Source organism: Anopheles funestus, chromosome 2RL, assembly GCF_943734845.2.
Source record: "Anopheles funestus chromosome 2RL, idAnoFuneDA-416_04, whole genome shotgun sequence".
In the NCBI taxonomy this organism is placed as follows: domain Eukaryota; kingdom Metazoa; phylum Arthropoda; class Insecta; order Diptera; family Culicidae; genus Anopheles; species Anopheles funestus.
In genome coordinates this window covers 8034385-8052961 of record NC_064598.1, presented here as the reverse complement: position 1 = coordinate 8052961, position 18577 = coordinate 8034385, and the positions used below count along the sequence as shown (strand labels likewise).

The 18577-nt window shown below is 44.1% G+C and overlaps 1 protein-coding gene across 1 annotated transcript in view; it reads left to right on the top strand.

The window, feature by feature from the left end:
* Nucleotides 1–18577, top strand: part of LOC125761434 (heparan-sulfate 6-O-sulfotransferase 1) — a 69452-nt gene that overhangs the window by 26165 nt on the left and 24710 nt on the right. Inside the window, exons 4-5 of the mRNA XM_049422558.1 lie at nucleotides 7339–7738; nucleotides 9951–11799. Coding sequence (XP_049278515.1) covers nucleotides 7339–7738; nucleotides 9951–10089 — 539 coding nt within the window. The 3' untranslated portion in view covers nucleotides 10090–11799. The remainder of the gene's footprint in view (nucleotides 1–7338; nucleotides 7739–9950; nucleotides 11800–18577) is intronic.

The window sequence follows — 18577 nt, the reverse complement described above, 5'->3', positions numbered from 1 at the left end:
CGAAACATACTATCCCAAAAAAAATTGTCAAATACGGGATTCCACGATAGCAGAGAAGTTAAGTTATACATGAAAAATCTCTTAGTGCTCTAGTGACGTTCTTCCGGTTTCACCATTCAAGTATCAAACATGCAAGGTGCCAACATGTGCCGTCTGTACAAAGTTTCCACTTTCTTTGTCCCATCTCCCGAAAGGATGGAGAAAACGAAAATTGCTTTCCCTCTATAGTCACGAAGCCCAACGATACGGCAATTTTCCAAAAAACAACCCTCTCCGTACCACCAATTCCAGCATGGTATCGGTTTTTATGTTATCTTTCCTTGGCAATACTATCTGCTTTCTTCGCGGTCCGGAAACCCGAAATACGATTGAACGATGGAAATAAAAACGAAATCATTGCGGTTTTATTTTAGAACCCATCGTCCACTCGAAACGATTGGCCACAACCAGCAACCAGGGTTGGGTCTTGTGCACATCTCAAGGAAGCAAATTTACACCATTTTCCGGAGCAATCAGCATCGCAAGGCAAGAGACGATAAAGTGTGCGAATGTTTGCCATGGCGTAGCCATTATTGTCTTTAAATCCTGAGGTACGCTTGCGGAATGGAGACGGCGATGGAGTCGGCAAAGGAGGGTCGCCATAAATTTATTCGCCAACACTGGACACTATCATTTCACAAGGGCCAGCAAATTGGGTTACCTTGAAGGGCTGAGTGTACTCAATTTCATGAAGATGCGCGCTGCACCAATGTTTTGCATGAGACGTGATCATAGATTTTTATACAATGAAGAATCTTCTTGCGTTTTTTTAAACTTATTTCGTTCGTATATCTTCTATTAATGTTTTTAATCAAAATAATTATTCTAAACATGTACGGCTTATACCGAGAATCTAATCACGGTAAATCCTTGAGAGATATTTATAATTCTGGAGCCTCTAGGAGGAAACAAATTATGCCATCGTGTCATGTAAAGAATGTTTCCAAATACTCGCTTAAATTAAATCTTAATAGTAAGCAAATGTCCTAATAGGTCATTGAGCCCTGAGTGAATGATAGTTAGTACCTTACCTTAGGCTTGCCAATTGTAAAGATTTATCATAAATATTCCTAATGTTGTTTGGTGATGCTATTCTTCTTTTTCTGTGGTCACTACAACCTCAGAATAGATATTGAGGGCCTGCCTTTTATGGATTTCCTTGCCTAGATTTACCCGTAGGCGGCGGATAGTCAGTTCTACGCACAAGAATCAGTCCGGAAATGATTTGACACCCGGTCCTGTCGTGTAGAAATCTTCGCCGCTTATGTGGTAGCGACTCCTCGCTGAAATTCAGTAATAGATTTAAAACTAGCTTTAAAACAATTATCTCTGCAAATGTCGTAAATAAGCAAGGATAGCATCATTCATGAATTATTCTGTTTTGCGTGCTGATGGAAAATGAAGCTCTGCAAATGACTTGATCCAATCGTTATGGGATTATATGGATTATTGGTCCTCAAATAAGCTTTTTGGCTCCGTGGTTCCGTGGTTGAAATGTCGTTGTCATCTTTGTAATGGGCTTTAAATCATTCCGTTGAAGGATTAATCCGGAATTTCAACATTGCCCAGCAAAGCCTCAACAGTTGAAGATGGCATTTAAATTGGAGTGATTGCTTCAATCATCATTATTCTGCGATGAATTAAACATTAAATATTCTACCTCATTTCAAAAGCTTTATTTCTTTAGTGTTTTATTGTGATGGGCAATCGAATTAATTTAGTTTCTTCATTTCAATTTCTCCGTATGTTGAGTCACGTACAACTTCAATCATACCTGCTACAAGTAAGGAAGAAATAATAGCAAAACAAACAAGCTTTTAATAACAACTAGCGAGTGCAAGCAAAGCCGTGGGAAAGAATGAAAGAAATACGCACTTCGCCGTGTTTCGTTTGCAAGCGACACCGAGGAAAACGATCTTCCTCGGCGAATCGACACCGCTGCTCATTATTTTTAATTGGAGAAAAACTTTCTTCCATTCGCAATACCGGTTGTGTGATATCCGGGTGTATGTTTTTGCAAATTTTCCCCGAACCATCTTTCAGTTACAGATTGCGGTTATACATTTGCATGTCACCGGTTTTGTTGCTTGTTGGGTCGTGTCTTTCGTCGTGAGCGTAAAGAACACTGTCTCCAAGGGGGGGGGGGGGGGGGGGGGGGGGTGTACAAGGGTGGCTTTCCCATCTCCTCGATCGTAGGGCTCATGAAAATGGAAAATGAATATCGTTTTCCATGTTGCTTATCGCGTACACCGCAGCGAGCAGTGAAAATAAAGTGATGGAAAATGATGGGGATTCCCCGTGCCGGCAAAAATTGTTCAACCGGTATATGATCAGCTCGTAATACCGGAAGACCGAAGGACGATGCGCACCAGGTGATGTTCGAATGTGTTCCCCAACCATTACACCCCCATACACACGGTGTGGAAGCTTCCAATAATGGTTCGGTGGCGCACTGAAAGCCGTTGTTGATGATGATGTCTACCGGCGGTGGTTAGATTTGTCAAATAGGGTAGAAGAAGGTCTGCTCGGGGGTGTACGCTTACAAACAGGGGAGTTGATTTTGGTTTGCGTGTTGAAACCGTTTGTGGTCGATGCTTTTTTCCCCGCACAGCAACGTGTCCGCGATGGAGAAAAATGAGAGAGTGAAAAAAAATAGCATAAAAATCCCTTTGCTCGTCTCCAAAGGATGGGAAATGAATAATTCATGGCCAAGTTTTTAATCTTCCCTAACATGCATCTATTTGCATAAGAAAATAATCGTACTCTACGGTTTGATGCCCACACATAGTGGAAGCTTGATGTGGTGCTGGCCTTGGTGTATGTGCGCGACTCTCCTTAGTGTATCCGGAAGCCGAAGCCACCAGGTTTGTCCTTTCTTCTCATTTGTTGGCTTCCGGATGGGGGAAAAAATAAGTAACATTTTTCGTCTCACTGTTTGCCGGTTCCAAAAAGGTGTTTTCCGTCTACGCCTTCCATAAATGATCATTCCCTGTTCGGGTATCCCTTCACTTACTTGGCCCACGTTTGGGCATAACGCAACGTTAGCAGTCGTAGCAGCAAAAGAAATGGAGCATTGAGACTTTGATTTAAACAGCCCCCCGGCATACGATATAAGCTAACGAACATCACACAAAGTCTCCTTCTAAACCCCGGTGACCTGGAAAATGAAAGTGACGAGATGGGGTTTTTCGTTCTTCGGAGGAAGGGGACATTTTCCTTCCTTCATACGTTCTGGTTCGCCAGCGTGTTGTGTGCTAAAAACGTTACAATGTAATGAAAATTCGTTCTTAAATAATTCTTCGTTAACTATTGGTACCGGATGAGGAGATGAAAAAAACAAGCTTACTAAAAGTAAACTTCATTTCCACGGGATCGAACGCCGAAGTACGAAGAAAGATCCATGGCAAGTTTAGTTTGGCTGCTGGAAAATGTCGAACAATCTCTGGAGGGATTGTACTTTGTTTGAGTTGTAATCGTTTGTTTGACAAAAGCTTTCCTTTTTTTTCTCTCCCCGTCCGGAGGGAAAAGGCGAAGATGAAGCCGTTCAAGACTCTGGTCGGAATTGCTCAGGCATCATATTTCCGCTGTTCAAACTTTGATCACATCTTTTCTAAACTCCTACGTCTGGTTGGCTGAGGTATGTTTGGTTCCTTTATTTGGTTTATTATACAAAAAAGTAAATGCTTCAATGTTTGTTCCGAAATGTTCGCTCGGGAACACTGTTACTACTTGTGTATGTGTGTGTGGTTGTTTCTCCTTAGGCACTTTGGAATGACCACAATCGGGAATGGGAATTTTTATTTCGCTGTCCCAGCGCACCGTTTCTCTATCCAATGTTAGTTTGACCGTAGTTTCCAGTGTGCCAGGGTAGAAATTATATATATTTTCCATTCTATGTTTTGATCACTCGCTGCTTACTGTGTCCATTGGGGGTTTTTCTTTTAAATGTCCCGATGTGCTTTTTCTTTTTTTCTCGCCATTTGCCATCTCTTCAAACAGAACCATTCGAATCGCGTTTGGGGAATTATTTGGCTACGAAGCAGACGTCCTTGTGTGCTGTTAGGAGGAGAATGAAAAGTTCCACGTAATTTTCCATTGCCTTCTCGTATTGCACATTCATTACTTCGTTTGAAAGAAAAGTTGACGAAGCACAAAGGACAAATGATGAATCTTAACCAGTGGTCGGCAAATATCTCGAGCCTAAAGGGCTTTTTGTTTAAAAATCAGACATTATTTCAGTTCTTATATGTTTCCAACCTTGTAGCATGGTATAAGTCATTAAGAGAGATCCCAATGCCACATTCTTCTCAAGGAAAATTTGAACAATTAATTCGATTTTTTGATTATTCTCAGGCACCAGAATTATAGTTCAATTACACGTACAATTTGTGGTACAATTTATAACAGCCAACTTCAAAGTGAAAAAAGATGATCCCACATGATGGTTCATCTTTTCATGATGGTTGCCGACCACTGACATGAACGGAATAACAGCAGAATTTTCGCTCAACAGAGACGGTGGTTTTTCCATTTGGATGTCTTCCCTTTTTTTTCGTTCGGCCCTAGTGCGCTCTGTTCCCGAATGTATTTGCCAACCTCGAAATGTTCGCGAATATAATTGTTTTTCTACACGCCTCGATGCTTCCCAGCGGGCTTTCGGATGTACTGGGTGTGTAAAACCGCTCGCCGTATACGAAGAACATTTAAAAAAAAAACGCCAAGAAAGCAAAGATACACAGCGCAGCATCTTGGAGATCCCGGTAGACACGGTTGTGCTGAGTTTGATTCTAGTATGCTCCACCAAATGAAGCTAACACCATGCTGTGGCGCCAAGATGCTGCTCTTTGCACACTAGAAGCCAATCGTGGAGTGTTCTCGGTTCTGTATTTTTTTTACAGAACCTGTGCGGAGGCTTGGCTTGGGTGTTCCCTTTTATTGATGCTGCTCTCTTCGTTGCCACGTGGTGCAAAGTAATAACAACGATTGTAAATTTGCATACCGACAACGATGCCGGCCGCCGACACCGTGTTCGCTCTACCGGGTGTTGTGATGCCTTCCACAAAATCTATTCCCGATCCAAATAACTTTAACCCGCCCGGGACATGACATCATCCTGTGTGCCCCTAAGTTCCGTGAAAGTTGAGTTCGGGTCGATGGCTCAAGAAATGGCTCCCCAAAGGGTTTGGCCTTTCGATGTGAAGCGTTCGGCTAGCGCTATGTTGGTTGGTTGTGCCAGAGCGCTCTCGCTGTGTCGATGCGGAGGTGTTTCGCGGTACAGGATCAAAAACAAAAGGTGATGCAAACGATGAAGTTCATATTGTTGCAATTTAATGCTTTGTGGGATTTCATAAAAATGTTGCATTTGTGTACACCGATACGACGACACGCAGATGATGACAATGACGACCGTAAGACAGACATCAGTATGAACAATACTTTATGTCTTTTTGAAGAAAGTGGAAGAAGATAGGCGATTGTTGTCTATTCTCCACATTACCAGCATTGGTGGTCACCCGTTGTACCCAAGCAACCCGAAGTTTCTATAGCGAGTTATGGCAAGTTGCACGAGATGTAAGCATGCTTTAAGGAGTCTAGCTCTACCAGGGTTAACTAGCACAAGCACAGGATGTGATTGAACGATTATGATAATCTTGCTTCGCCCCGTGAACATAACGGGTGGGGTGAAGAGAAATGTAACGCTCTGACTGGATGATTCCGATTTTGTAATTGATCTGTGAAATCAACCGTGTCGGATGGAAACAAATGAGAACCATCGACGAGCACCATGTCATCGACGTCATTCTCATGGGTCACGGACATTTGCTGCACTGGTCCGTATGAGACTAGGTGTCTCCTTGGCAAGCGAAGTTCACTATCAATATTTATATTCGGAAAATGCACACATCGTCAGCATAATCGAACCGGACGTGTGCTGACGAGTTCGCGCTCAATTACTCAAAGATTGATAGATTTGCCATTCAGCGAAGGCATTGAAGTGTTGGCTTTGGCTCTGGCGTATTCAAACACATCCCTGTCTTTGATGGCGTGTTTGTGATTTAGTTAGATGAGTTACCAGCTATCTTCACCTTCCATCTCTAATGTAATTAAATTTATTTGTGTACCTTCATCCATTTCGTTCATCCAGGATGTCTTTTCAAGCATCTTGGGTAAGCTACTCGAGTTGGTGTGGAAACTGTTTGTTCTTATTACTTCACACAATATAACCAACTGGAATGATCTGGTGATGACGTTGTGGTGTGGTATAAAGTTGTGTTTTTGAAACACGACGCTTGTTCATTAATTAATGTACAGTTCGTTCAATGGCGTTCGTTCAAATTTCGCCAAACGAAGTAACACGTACTTGAAGAAACACGACTGTGTTTTGAAATTCTTCATTTATGGTTTAGGCGGTGTTATATGTCAATCATGTGCAGAGTGTTGTGGCGTAACGTAATTGAATCGAATCAACATTAATTTGTGCGAATTGAAACACTCACTGTACGTATGAGAGTGTGTTTTATTGTGCGGCACCTTCGGTGTCAACATATTCAAAAGTCGATCACCGAGATCACACAGAAAATGCGATCCAATGGAAAAGAGCCTTTGATTTTTATGACAATGATAAAAGCAAGCATACATATTTAATAATGAAATTTTCATATTTTTTATTGCCATTTTTGATGCTCTCAGTTAAGTGTTCAAAATGTTTGACGGCCCTCAATGCATGTTGAAGCTTGGGAAAAGGAAACCGAAGAAACCGAACCGAAGATACGATTTTCACTTGCTTGATGTTTGACTCCGAAGCGGCTGTCTCAATACACCGCGTGTAATCAAATATTGTAGTACTTAAGAGCGTTTGATTGTTTGGTTGTACGGGGCATCAAGGGTTCCTGCTGCACGAAACATCTTTCACAGCCGGCCTTTACTGTTCCCGTTCACATCCAAGATGTTTGGCTGTGACCTCGCTGCTACTCTGTTGTTTGCTTTTAAAACTCCGCTGGTCTTTCGGTCGCGGAAAGGTATCAACAGCTTGTTTACACAAAACACACTCCCATAGGTCGTCATGTGGGGATGTAGAAAGATGGGATGGTCTTTTATTACGTTGTCCAAATTATGCTGTGCAAATGAATAGTGTAATATGGTGTGAGAAAACCTTGTCACAGCTTCGACGAGACTGGAATCTGGACGCTGTTTTCATGTGCCTATCGCACGGTTTTGTTTGTGGTGTAGTTTGAAGTTACCCGTAAGAAATACTTGTCATTATTAATGAATTTCTGTTTTTCTCCCCTTCTTGTACAGGTGCCAACTGGAATGGTGTGGCGCTGGATGAGTTCGCCGGGTGCGAAAGCAATCTGGCCGCCAACCGACAGACGCGCATGCTCGCCGACCTGGCCCTGGTCGGTTGTTACAACAAAACGTACATGCCGGGTGCCGAACGGGACCGTATCATGTTGGCCAGCGCCAAGCGCAACCTAGCGGCCATGTCCTACTTCGGTCTGACCGAGTACCAGAAGATTTCGCAGTACATCTTCGAAGAAACGTTCAACCTACGGTTCGCGATACCGTTCGAGCAGCATAACACCACCGTGTCGACGGTGACGATGAACAGCCTGACACCGGGCCAGCGGGCCCGCATCGACCAGCTGAACGCGCTAGACCTCGAGCTGTACGCGTTCGCGAAGAAGCTAATGTTCCAAAGGTACAATCCATAATCCCTGCCCTTTCGGCAAGCTGGTCGGCAAAAGGATGCAAGAACCCTCGTGTGGTTTAAATTTTGTGTGGCGTTGTGGCAAGTGGGCACTTCCGGCCTCGAAGCGTTTATTAACGTAGCACGAAACGGCAGGGTCGCGTGCAACAACGGCGAACACTGAAGAACTTTCTCACCCGGTCCGATACTATCCGGTCAGGTTCTAGATACACTTTCGTTTAGCAGTTTGTATTTTCTTCCGGCGACCAACATGTTCTCAACGCTTTTTTTTTAATCCGCTCGTCCGTAGAGGACGAACAGGCAAAAAAAGGCTCCTCGCTTCGGCAGGTGGCGGTGTAATGGTGCGGTGATGCATCTTTCGTTCTGGGCGGAACAGTTATTAATTGAAAGTGCTCCACAAAGCGTACGGAACGTTTGATTGCCTGGACGTGGTAGTGGTGGTACTCCGATGAAAAAGAAAAGAAGAATGAAAGCGATTCTATTTCTAATACCATCCTGACATGCAATCTGTTTGTACAATTGTATTTTTTCTCGCTTGTTACTTCAGCTGCAGCTACTGCTTGCGTTTGCACCGTCTCTCATAGTTTCCGTGCACGGCATTATCTAGCAGTGCATGTTCTGTGCACTTATCATACGGTCGTTCCGTCCGGAATGGAATGCATATTTCGATGGCTTGATTTTTGTTTCCTTCCCGACACGGAAAATACACCAACGGTGTGTTTGTGTGTGTGTGTGTGTGTATGTGGCATGCTAAAGACTCATCGTCGCTGCCGCATGTTAAAACTATTCCTGTTGAGGCACACACTCCGCCCCAAAAAACATAATCTTCACTGCACTCGTTCAAGTGTGATAAATGACTAGAGATAAGAGTTGCCGTGTGCGCTACTTGCTCGTCAGTTGCATCTTACCATAAATCGGGGCCAAGAAGTTAACCAGACAATCGAAGACAGTTACACGATAGTGTGGTTTGTTGTGACAGTAACATAAATTCCTGTCCCCGCAACCGGTACGATCTTTTGGCAAAATAGTTTCACGTGGTTTTCCCATCCTGACAAAAGGTGCTAAACTGACCCGTCTGGTAATTGTGAGTGCGTTTAATGCTTTGCAGTGTTTACCTGCTACCCACCGTCCTTAATATTTGGCACGACCACAATCGACTATTAACTCTAAACACGACTTGGCATACAAACGATTGGCGCAATAAAAACTAGCGAATTATTATGAGACAACCGCACGCCACACACGTTGGCTTTGGTTGCATTTGTTTTGCACGCTCGGGGCACGCTCGGAGCTGTGTGTAAATCTCTGTAGCTTAAGGCATTTTTCATGGGAGCAAAAAAGTGTGTTTGTACGTAGACTTTCGTTCGACACCTTCCCGAAATGGGCGCTTACCGTTGTGCTGCGCTGCAGTGCAGAAACGTAAGAATTGTGTTGTAACTCTCTATTGCATTTGCGGCTTATCCGGGTCATTTCAAGCGGATTAAGCTAGTGGAAGCGCATTAACTGACCATCGCGATAAAAGGGAAGTTATTGTGGCTGTTGGACTGCTGCTACTTTATGACTTTTTTAGCGCAGGATAATAAAGTTGGGGCGAGCATTTTATTAAATTGTAAACTGGTTGTGGTCTTTTGTTACTTTACTAGGGTTTGAAGTGAGAAGTTTGTTCGGATAAAGAAAGCAGATAAAATCAGTCATAAAAAAGTGAATAAATGCTTCCTTGCGCTAAAGGCAGGGAAAAGGCGAAGGACAGTTCTAAATGTAACGATACATTGTCAAAACATTTGTTTACCGTTGGGTAACATTTAAACCACACACTCTGTGTATCCTTTTTTTTAGGATGAAACCGGTGGATAGAGGGCAAAGTGGTGAAACCATTAGCTTATCGATTAACGCTGTATAATCGTATTCAATGGCAGCTAGAAATAAATTACGAAATCACGGAAAGCATCCCCGTACGGGGATATCGCGCCTCGTCAGGAAGTCACGAAGCCATTAACCTGTTGGTGTTACCCAACACACCCAACGGCTCTACCAAATCTTCCAGCCCAAAAGTTGACAATCCATTACCGTCACCAGCTCGGCACGATTTGCTGCTTACCATATACTAAAATATTCTTCTGTTTGTTTGGCATTTCTCTTTTCCCGGTGTTTTGGCTGGCCCGTTGGCTGGATGTTGTGCGGTTTTGTCGTCCCACCGCAACAGATTCGAAAGACTCAAAGCCAAAGATAACGACTTCGAGGTCCGGTTCGCGCATCTGGGCAATCTGGGCGTGCGGAGTGGCGTGACGGAGTTCAACTGGGACAGCAACATTGACGACATGCCCAGCAACGAGCATCACTGATATCGGGCCCCGCGGGCCCGTTCGGCTCCGGCGATGATGACACCGCAGGATGACCGCGACCGTATCATCACCACCGGCACTGCTGGTGGAGGACGGCGGCGCTGGAAGTCGGACAGTGGCAGCGGTGGACCGTTGCCGGCCATCGGACCATCGTCGTTTCGTGCAGCGGTGTCTAGCGGAGGCGGTAACCACAGTACCGTGGCCAATGCCGGTACCGTCGCTCATCAAAACTCAATCAATCATCAGCGCGCCGGAAGCGGTGGCGGTGGATACGCGAGACCGTCACACGGTGACGTTGACAACCCCATTAGTGCTAAGCTCAATCTGACGACTAGTCCTAGCAGTGAACGTAGGCGTAAGAAGACTAATAAGCAACACCCCGAACAACGCATCCGCAAGCACGAGAATACGCACCCGACCGTTGATGCAACTAAGCTGTTGCAGCGATAGAACCGTCGTCGTGCGATACAAAGCCTGAGCGATGATATGATCGTAGTGCGCAATGTTCTGCGCACGGTAGCATACTTACCGGGAACGGTATGGATCGGATGCGTGCTGTTGCGGTTACTAAATTGGATATCGAATACGAAACGGGATAACAGTGATGAGATGGGCGCCAAAGTGGATCAAAGAGATTATTGGACAATGGGCCGCCCTATACCCCACCACCAGCAGTAGTAGTGTAAAGGTGACAGTATAAGCTTTTAAAAAATTCATTCAATCGTTGCCCCGTGTTGCACATAATGCTTCATTAGCATCGATTCGTCATCCATGCTGGAATGGAGAAGCAACGCGCTGGACGTGCAGAGCTTTCGTTGCGTATATTTGACCTTCCCCAGATCGGGAGCTCTTTCGTTACGATTTCAGACCGTACGGATGGTGTCAAGGCAGTGGTGGTGTACTGTGTAAGGCTTTAGTTTAGCTGTAAGAAATTTATCATAAAAAAATAGACAGTGAAGTGTTTTGTCGAAACGCTAGCAACAAGTAACAACACGTTGAATATCGCGGACTTAGACAAAAAAGTCAGTTAAACACACATTCACCTGTGGTTGTTTGCTCTTGTAGGCATATCCGCACAAATGCATTCTCAGGGGAAAACGAAAAGTGACAGCAAAGTGTAAACTGCATTAATTTTAAAACGTTCGCTTGTAAAGCGGCGGTTTACAAATGGTAAGAGTTTTTAAAAATGAAACTCACGAGCAGTAGAAATCCAGAAGTGTGCGAAACAAGGGCAGCTGTAGAGCGAAATGAAGTTTTGAAAAGATGTTGCTAGAAGGTGTAGAAAGTGTTGGTGGTTCAGTCGTGAATGCATCATCTGTGCCGTTGAACGCGCGGATATGCAGTGAAGATTGACTTCCGTTTGTTTCTCGTTCGTCCTACTTGTGATACCGTACTGGAAACGACTCACAGAACAAAACAGAACCGAAAATACTCCGACGACTGATGAAACGCCCCATTCGTGTACGGTTTAATGGTATCGTCGCGAGACGAGGCACGCGTATACTACCGACCGACCGGGTGATGAAAAGTGAAATGTGAAACTCGTACTCACTGAAATCTTCGAGTTAACGAGTTAATGTAACCTGTCATCATGTCACCATGCTCGGTACCCGTGCATCGTCATCCCGCTGGTTTCATCATCCAGGATCGTCCTTAGACGCACAGTCATCTCCATTTCGCGTCACCGGAAATGGATGTGTGTAATACCATGTAAGTAGATAATGTAGTCGTTTTGAAAAATGCTTTTAAATTTCTCCGAAACACTCATACATACATTCTGCGTCGCAGATTGTTCTAATGCGCACACTCATTAATGGGCTCCGGGTGTGATTAATGCTCAAAAGGATTTATCGCTGGATTGGATGATTTTCATACATCTCTTTGGGCTGAGTTTGTTCAAAAACAAATGCGAACATAAATTATTTGATTCCTTTCTCTCTCTCTCTTTCTCTCTCTCTCCACTTTAGTCGGTGACTATCGAAATGAAACTTTTCCTACAATTCGTCAACAACCCGACGAGGTTGTTTGGTGGAAGTATAATGAAATGATGATTTTCCCGGCCATTCAAAGCTAGTCTTCTCGCAATCGCACGAATTAATGGAATGTGACTGAAACATTCGATTGAGTTTAGTTCGAAACGAAGCACCATTGCTTCTATTATGCACAGGGACAAGGGCCTGGCTATCGTTCGCTTGTTTCTTCGGTTCAATCCGGTCTCTGTTTGGCCGTTGCGGTTTCGATGGCGGTCACGCTATTTTGTGCCACGAGAAACAGTAATCCAATAAGGGTGAATCCATTCCATTTTGTTTGGCTCCACCCCCCTGCCACCCGTACTCCTGGACGAGGACACCCGCTGGCCAAAAAAAAGGGCACGTTTCATCGGTTTCCATTATGAAATGTCCACGATATACGTTGCGGAAAGCGTTTCGGTATGTTCTTTCCGCCTCGACGGACACGGACCTATCGATAGTGAAAGTAAGAGGGTGGCGCGCGCGCGCGCGCGTCTCACGGAACCGCACGGTCATTTCAGCCATCCCTGGAGGTCTTCGGTAGATGATGAGCTGACGAGAATTAGGTTAGGGAGTTTGGAATAACCAATTCGATCGGTTATAGGATGAACTGTACGGTTGCCACCGTTTCGGCCATTTCGGGTACGGGATCATCGTCAGAAATAGCGTCCGTGCGCGTATGTGTGTGTGTGCATGCGTGAGTGCAGATGAAGAAGAAACGTAATCAGGCTCTCGTTCGTTCGGTTCGTTTCGAACCGTTGTTGGCAAAGGTCCTCGCCCGCGTTTCTAATTCCCATCACACATCTTCGCAAATGGCATTTCGTATAAATCGATCCTCCCCCTGCTGTTTTCGTCCAGTCCTTCAGCATCCATAACAACGCGCAATGGAAACGATAAAACATTCATTCGGGGGCGGCTTTTGGTGTATCTTGTGCGTGCTAAAGCCTAGTATTGATGGCCCAAACTGAAAGGACACACTATATCACGGAGCTCCAAAAAATGTAGTAGATGCTAGAAAGAGGGGAAAGTAAGAAGAAGAAAAAACTCATGTCCATTCCGTTCATCTGTCGTTCGCAATACGTCCTGGTCGGTGGGTGAGATTCGTTCCAGACCACGAAGGAATGGGTGGATGATGAACCCCAAAGTTGACGGTATCATGTCCTGCTCGATTAGCTCGCGTCCATCGCTCGAACATTGCGTACGGTGTGAGCGCTATTTCTGCGTCGAGTAACTTAATTTGCTATTGACACCAGTGTTTGTCGCTGACCTCTTCTCCCTCCGTCCACCTCTTCTTTGCTGCTCTCCAGTAATCCCTACCGTCCGGTATACTTGTGACGAGATACATTTTTATCATCCTCCCTTTCGCTTTCCTGGGAACCTGGAGAAATCATTCTCATTTTCAGCTGGACGTTCATTGAGTGCTTGAACCCGTTGGAACAGAGGGCACTAGACAAACGTCCCTGTTTGTGTCAATTATTTCTCATTTTGCACGCTCGCATCTCCATAACGCTTGCGGAGTAGACACACTGTACAGCATCGCTAGAAGATGTTGGCGTCGTTCGCTTCCGGCAAAAGCTTATACAAACGACCGTCAACAAGCTTCGACGCCAGCATATTCGGGTGCGTCGGGTGCTGCGTCACTTGGTCCGTTGATTGGTCGCCACTAAATGGTCGTCTGCGCTATCACTATAACGCTTACATGAACGCCAGGGCGCAACCGGGGTGGCTGGAAGAACGCGGAGAGGAAAGAAGGGGCCACAGATAGAAATAAAACCCTCACAGCAGACATAAAACCATAAATTCATTAATTTAACTACACCCGCGTCCGCTATTCTGGTGCGCATGGTTGGGAACTACCACTATCAGGCAGGTTCAGTTTTGATGGATGCCGTATTAGAGCCAACGATTGTGACTTGAAGGCAGATGAATTAATTTGCAACGAGTGCAACGTGTTGCTGGGGTATTGTGCTCGTGCAATTCTAGCCAAGTAATGCAATACAACTGCTTTACGTCAATTTATATACAAATATTTCCTGGAACAAACCCCTGGCTTTTAGACGGCCGTTTAATAGTCGTGCGAGCTCTGAGAGGGAAGTTTCTCGTATCAACGTTAATTGCAAGCAGTTTGTGTTATGATAATTATTTGTCCACGATAGTTGATTTCAAACGAATTGAAGATATCCACACAGGTGAAGCGTTGTCGCTGAACGTACATTTGCCATCGATTGCGTTTTGCTTGAGGTATTTTTTGCGTATTTTTTAGTAGACAAAGTTATAGTAAATACACAAAATGCTTTCGCAAGAATGTTGATATTGAGGTGTTGAAAATCAGCACATGAACGCCATTTGAAGACTTGTACATATATTTACATTGCAGTGAAGAAAAAGAGCTTTGGTAAATACGTGAGAATGAAATTGAATTATACAATGCAGTAGTAAGTAAACATTTGACTTGGTTTCTGTTTGTGACAACTTCAATACAGTAGTGAACTTTACTCTTCAAATCTAATTTGAAGTTTAATTGAAAATAGTCTCCTAATAGAAGGAATTATTCTCGATATATGTTGCAGAATATTACAAATCTTGTGCGATGGATAACAAAAGTTCAGGCATCCGGTTTCATTCTCACGACGCAATCAGCTCACCTAGGGTCGGCCAGAATCTTTAATTAATTACTGTTAAATATTATATTAACGCTGCCGATTAATGTGCCTATGGTCTAATAACGTCTGGGCATAGTGTATATGGATGTGAAGTTAATGTTTGTTTGAGAAGGTCCTCGAGATTCCCCCTTCCGAGTGACAGATAACCTTCTCCAATGTCATATTAACCAAGTTGCCTTTCTTCTTGCCACCAAGAAAAATTTTAGTGAAAATCCTCGCTGATAGCTGGAGGGAAGTTTGATGGATCTTCTCCATAAGTGGAAATAATGTTATTGGTGACCTAGTCCACCGGATCCTTTGCATTTTCGGTATGGTGTTGTTGTACAAATACAATCTTTGACCTAGTCACTTGTAGAGTTGGACCTAGGAACGAGCAGATGGAGTTGAGTACAGAAAAGTAATCAAATCATTATTTAAATAGCTTAATCTGTTGTTGCTTCAGAATGTCATTGAATTGTTATTAATAACTTCATCGCTTACATTTGCATTGATTGGGTGTCCCACTCTGGTTTCTTTGTTTTTGAATGGTTCGCGAGCTTTTGGGGGGATATTGTCGCTGCAGTTTGAATATCTTGATCCGTAACTATTCTTCCCATTCCCAACACTACGAGCACTTTCGCCAGTGTTGTAATATAAAACAATTTTAATTTCATTAAAAGCAAAAAGCGTCATTCTATCGCTTTACCCCATTGTTATGTACGAAAATCGCTTCGATGCATCAACCACACACTCCCTCTCTCTCTCTCTCTCTCTCTCTCTCTCTCTCTCTCTCTCTCTCTTTCTCTCTGTTTGTGGTTTTTCTGTTTTCCTTTCCTACCCAATGCCTTACAAAACCGGATCGCTCAGTAAAAGCTCACAATCGTCGATGATATTATTTGCATAATTTATTCCGATATAAATTTCTTCGATGTGTTCTACTGATTTCGCTTTTGATGGCACGAATCACTTATACCCTGTCCGGTGGGGCGCATTCGTACGACCAGCCCAACCTCGGTGACCAACGCGCGTGGAATCAATCATTGTGTGTGTTACTCTTCCGCGCTGCCCAAGGACCACCCAAACCCATGCTGTGGGGTGGTTATTTTTTTATTGGGCTCCCCAAATATCTGTGCCTTCCGTCAGATGTTCAATGGTCGCTCATTAACTACTGCTGCTTTACCGAGCGACGAGAAAGAAGTCCGTGGAAGGAAGGATCTGGATATTCCGCTGTCTGTCGCGGTTTGCAAATGAGCATAAATAAATCGTTCGGATCAAGAGAGAGAGAGAGAGAGAGAAGGCAAGCCAGAAAAACCAATAACCGGTGATGGAATATGGGTCGTAGCTTGCAGCATTTGCAGATGAAGGGGTGTGTTCGATTGTGGCCAGTTACCTTGTGTCCGGTCTAATGCCGAATGACCTTCCCAAGGTTCTTGTCGAGGGTGTAGAAAAAATGGAGATCCATAAAAGTCACTCATTTCCATTTCTCAATTACTTCATCGATGGTCGCTTGGCTGCTAGCGGTGGTGACGGTGGACATAGTGATGTGTTCGGTATATTGACGATGAACTGGACCCCGAACCATTTCACGGCAACATATGGTCGGCGGAGGATGTGACTGACAGTGAGAAGTCCCGAAGCGAAACCATCAACGATGTTGGTGTTTATGTGCGCAGTTTCAGATCTTCTAGCGTTCGCGGTTGGTGGTCGCCCTCTCGGAGTTTCAGATATGGGTTGTGACAGATGGATGGATCTAGTCAGAAAAGGAAAAGGTTCGTATTTTTTACTACTGGACCAAACCCATCATTACGGGCTAGTGAACATGTGTGCGCCGTATGGGAGAACCAGCGCATTAGTTTGCGTTGACCGGAAAAACCCCCTTGTGGAAATTCCGTACAGTACAGGGTAAAGGAATCGCTTTACCAAACGAACCATGTCAAATCATGTGCTGAAGGATTATGTAGACTAGCTAAATAAAGTTTTCCTTTCGGTCAAACCATGATAGAGAAAACGATAAGCTCCTCTACGGGCCTGTATGGTAAGGAGTCCTGGATGAATCATTTGTTTGAACGATCCTTTCTCGGAAATTAATGCCCTTATTTGTTGAAATACAATGTTGAAATGTTTTATGTTATGTTCTCAAATTTCAACATGAACATAATGTGCGACCAACCGTACGGAATAGGCCGCAAAAAAGTTAACATCAAATGCTATCCAAAGCTGATCGTTGTTGCACAAAACTTCCTGTGAGTGCTGAAAATGAATCCCTTTTTATTCATTGGTTCGTGTTGTATCAAAAATTCTCTCCGCTCGTTACCCTGTGGTTGAATTAGGTGAAAATCACTATTTCCAATACGTGCAACAAAAAAAGGGCCGCGTGTTCGTCCTAAAATCGAATATGATGACGATTAGGTCACCCGTTTTGGTGCTGCCACGGTACACTTCGGTTCACGGTTCATCGATGTCGATGTCCTTTTTTGTTTTTTGTTGCTTCTCTTAACATCTTTCTAACGGGGTGGCCCATTTCCCATCAGACATTCACCATGCCACCACAACACGGAAAATATACGCTCAGTTTCATATTCGCAGCGATCGAAGCATCGCTTCTTTACTTCTTCTTTATTAGATCGATCCACCCTGGGGTGGGGTAGAAAGCTTTCCCGGGGCGCGCACACGTCTGTCGCCGCCGCCGCCGACCGGCAATGGCACGAAAACGACGAGATAACGATTCCAGAATGGCCATCATCGTAATGTCATTATCGGTTTTATGCTAGCAATTAGTGAAATTGGAAGCAAAGGGATGAGATCGGAAGCGGAATTGAAACGAATTGGAATCGAACCCCAAGAACACCGGGCGAGCGACGAGCTACTACCGCGCACCGGTCGGTTGGTGTCGCCGTTATTCGAACCTATAAAACCAACAAAACTGAAGGAAATGTGGGGAAAAAAACCGCCGGCCATGTCGTGTTTTGTTGGGAACGCGCGGATCATCGTGTAAGCGGTCATGTTTCGGCATGGGGTTGTTCCGTGCCTCGCATAGGTGTGCGCTGTGTAGTACCAGACAGACAGAGGACCTTTCCTTTATGATTCTTCGTTCCTCAATTTCCAGCACGGTGTTACGTGTCACTGGCGAAACATAAACGTTGCAATCAGCGCGAATAACATTATTTTTTACGGATAATTTCTTCGCGTGTTTCATGGTTTTATGTGACCGGCACTGCTTTTTTATATTCACATGCAATGGGAAGCTTTTTTTCCCTACTGTGCATCATATTCGGGTATGCTTCACGTACGGGCCATGCTTCACGAAATAGTAAAATGATTGAATATTGTGTGCAATAGTAAAATGTGTCATATTATTACGGTTGTAATGTTGAACGATCGTGAAAACATGGCGCCATTGTACTTTGGCTCGGGTCGTTTTGAGACGCAATTTTGTCATCATCAAAGTACGTCCACCATCGCAGAGCGTCCCTGTGTTCGTATAAATATTTGTTTCTGTTTCTTGTACTTCAAAGGTAGATATTACAAGAAGCGTGTAGAGAATTATTATCATTCACATTCAAGGGAATGGAAATGGTTTTATGTGTGTGTAGGCTATTGATGGTGAATCACGATCATGATAATATTGCCCAAGGTGGTAATAATTCGGTCTAGCATCATTGAACCTTTGGGTCATTCTTTATTATGGTGAGATTTGTTCAACGCTTTTCCTACTGTAAGTCTACAGTGTGCACAACATGATTGTGTACAGAATTTCTATTGTGTTACCTCCTGGTAGACAAACGCAACCAGTATAAATGTTTTATTTTTTTAGAACTCATTTTCTATACAATGTTC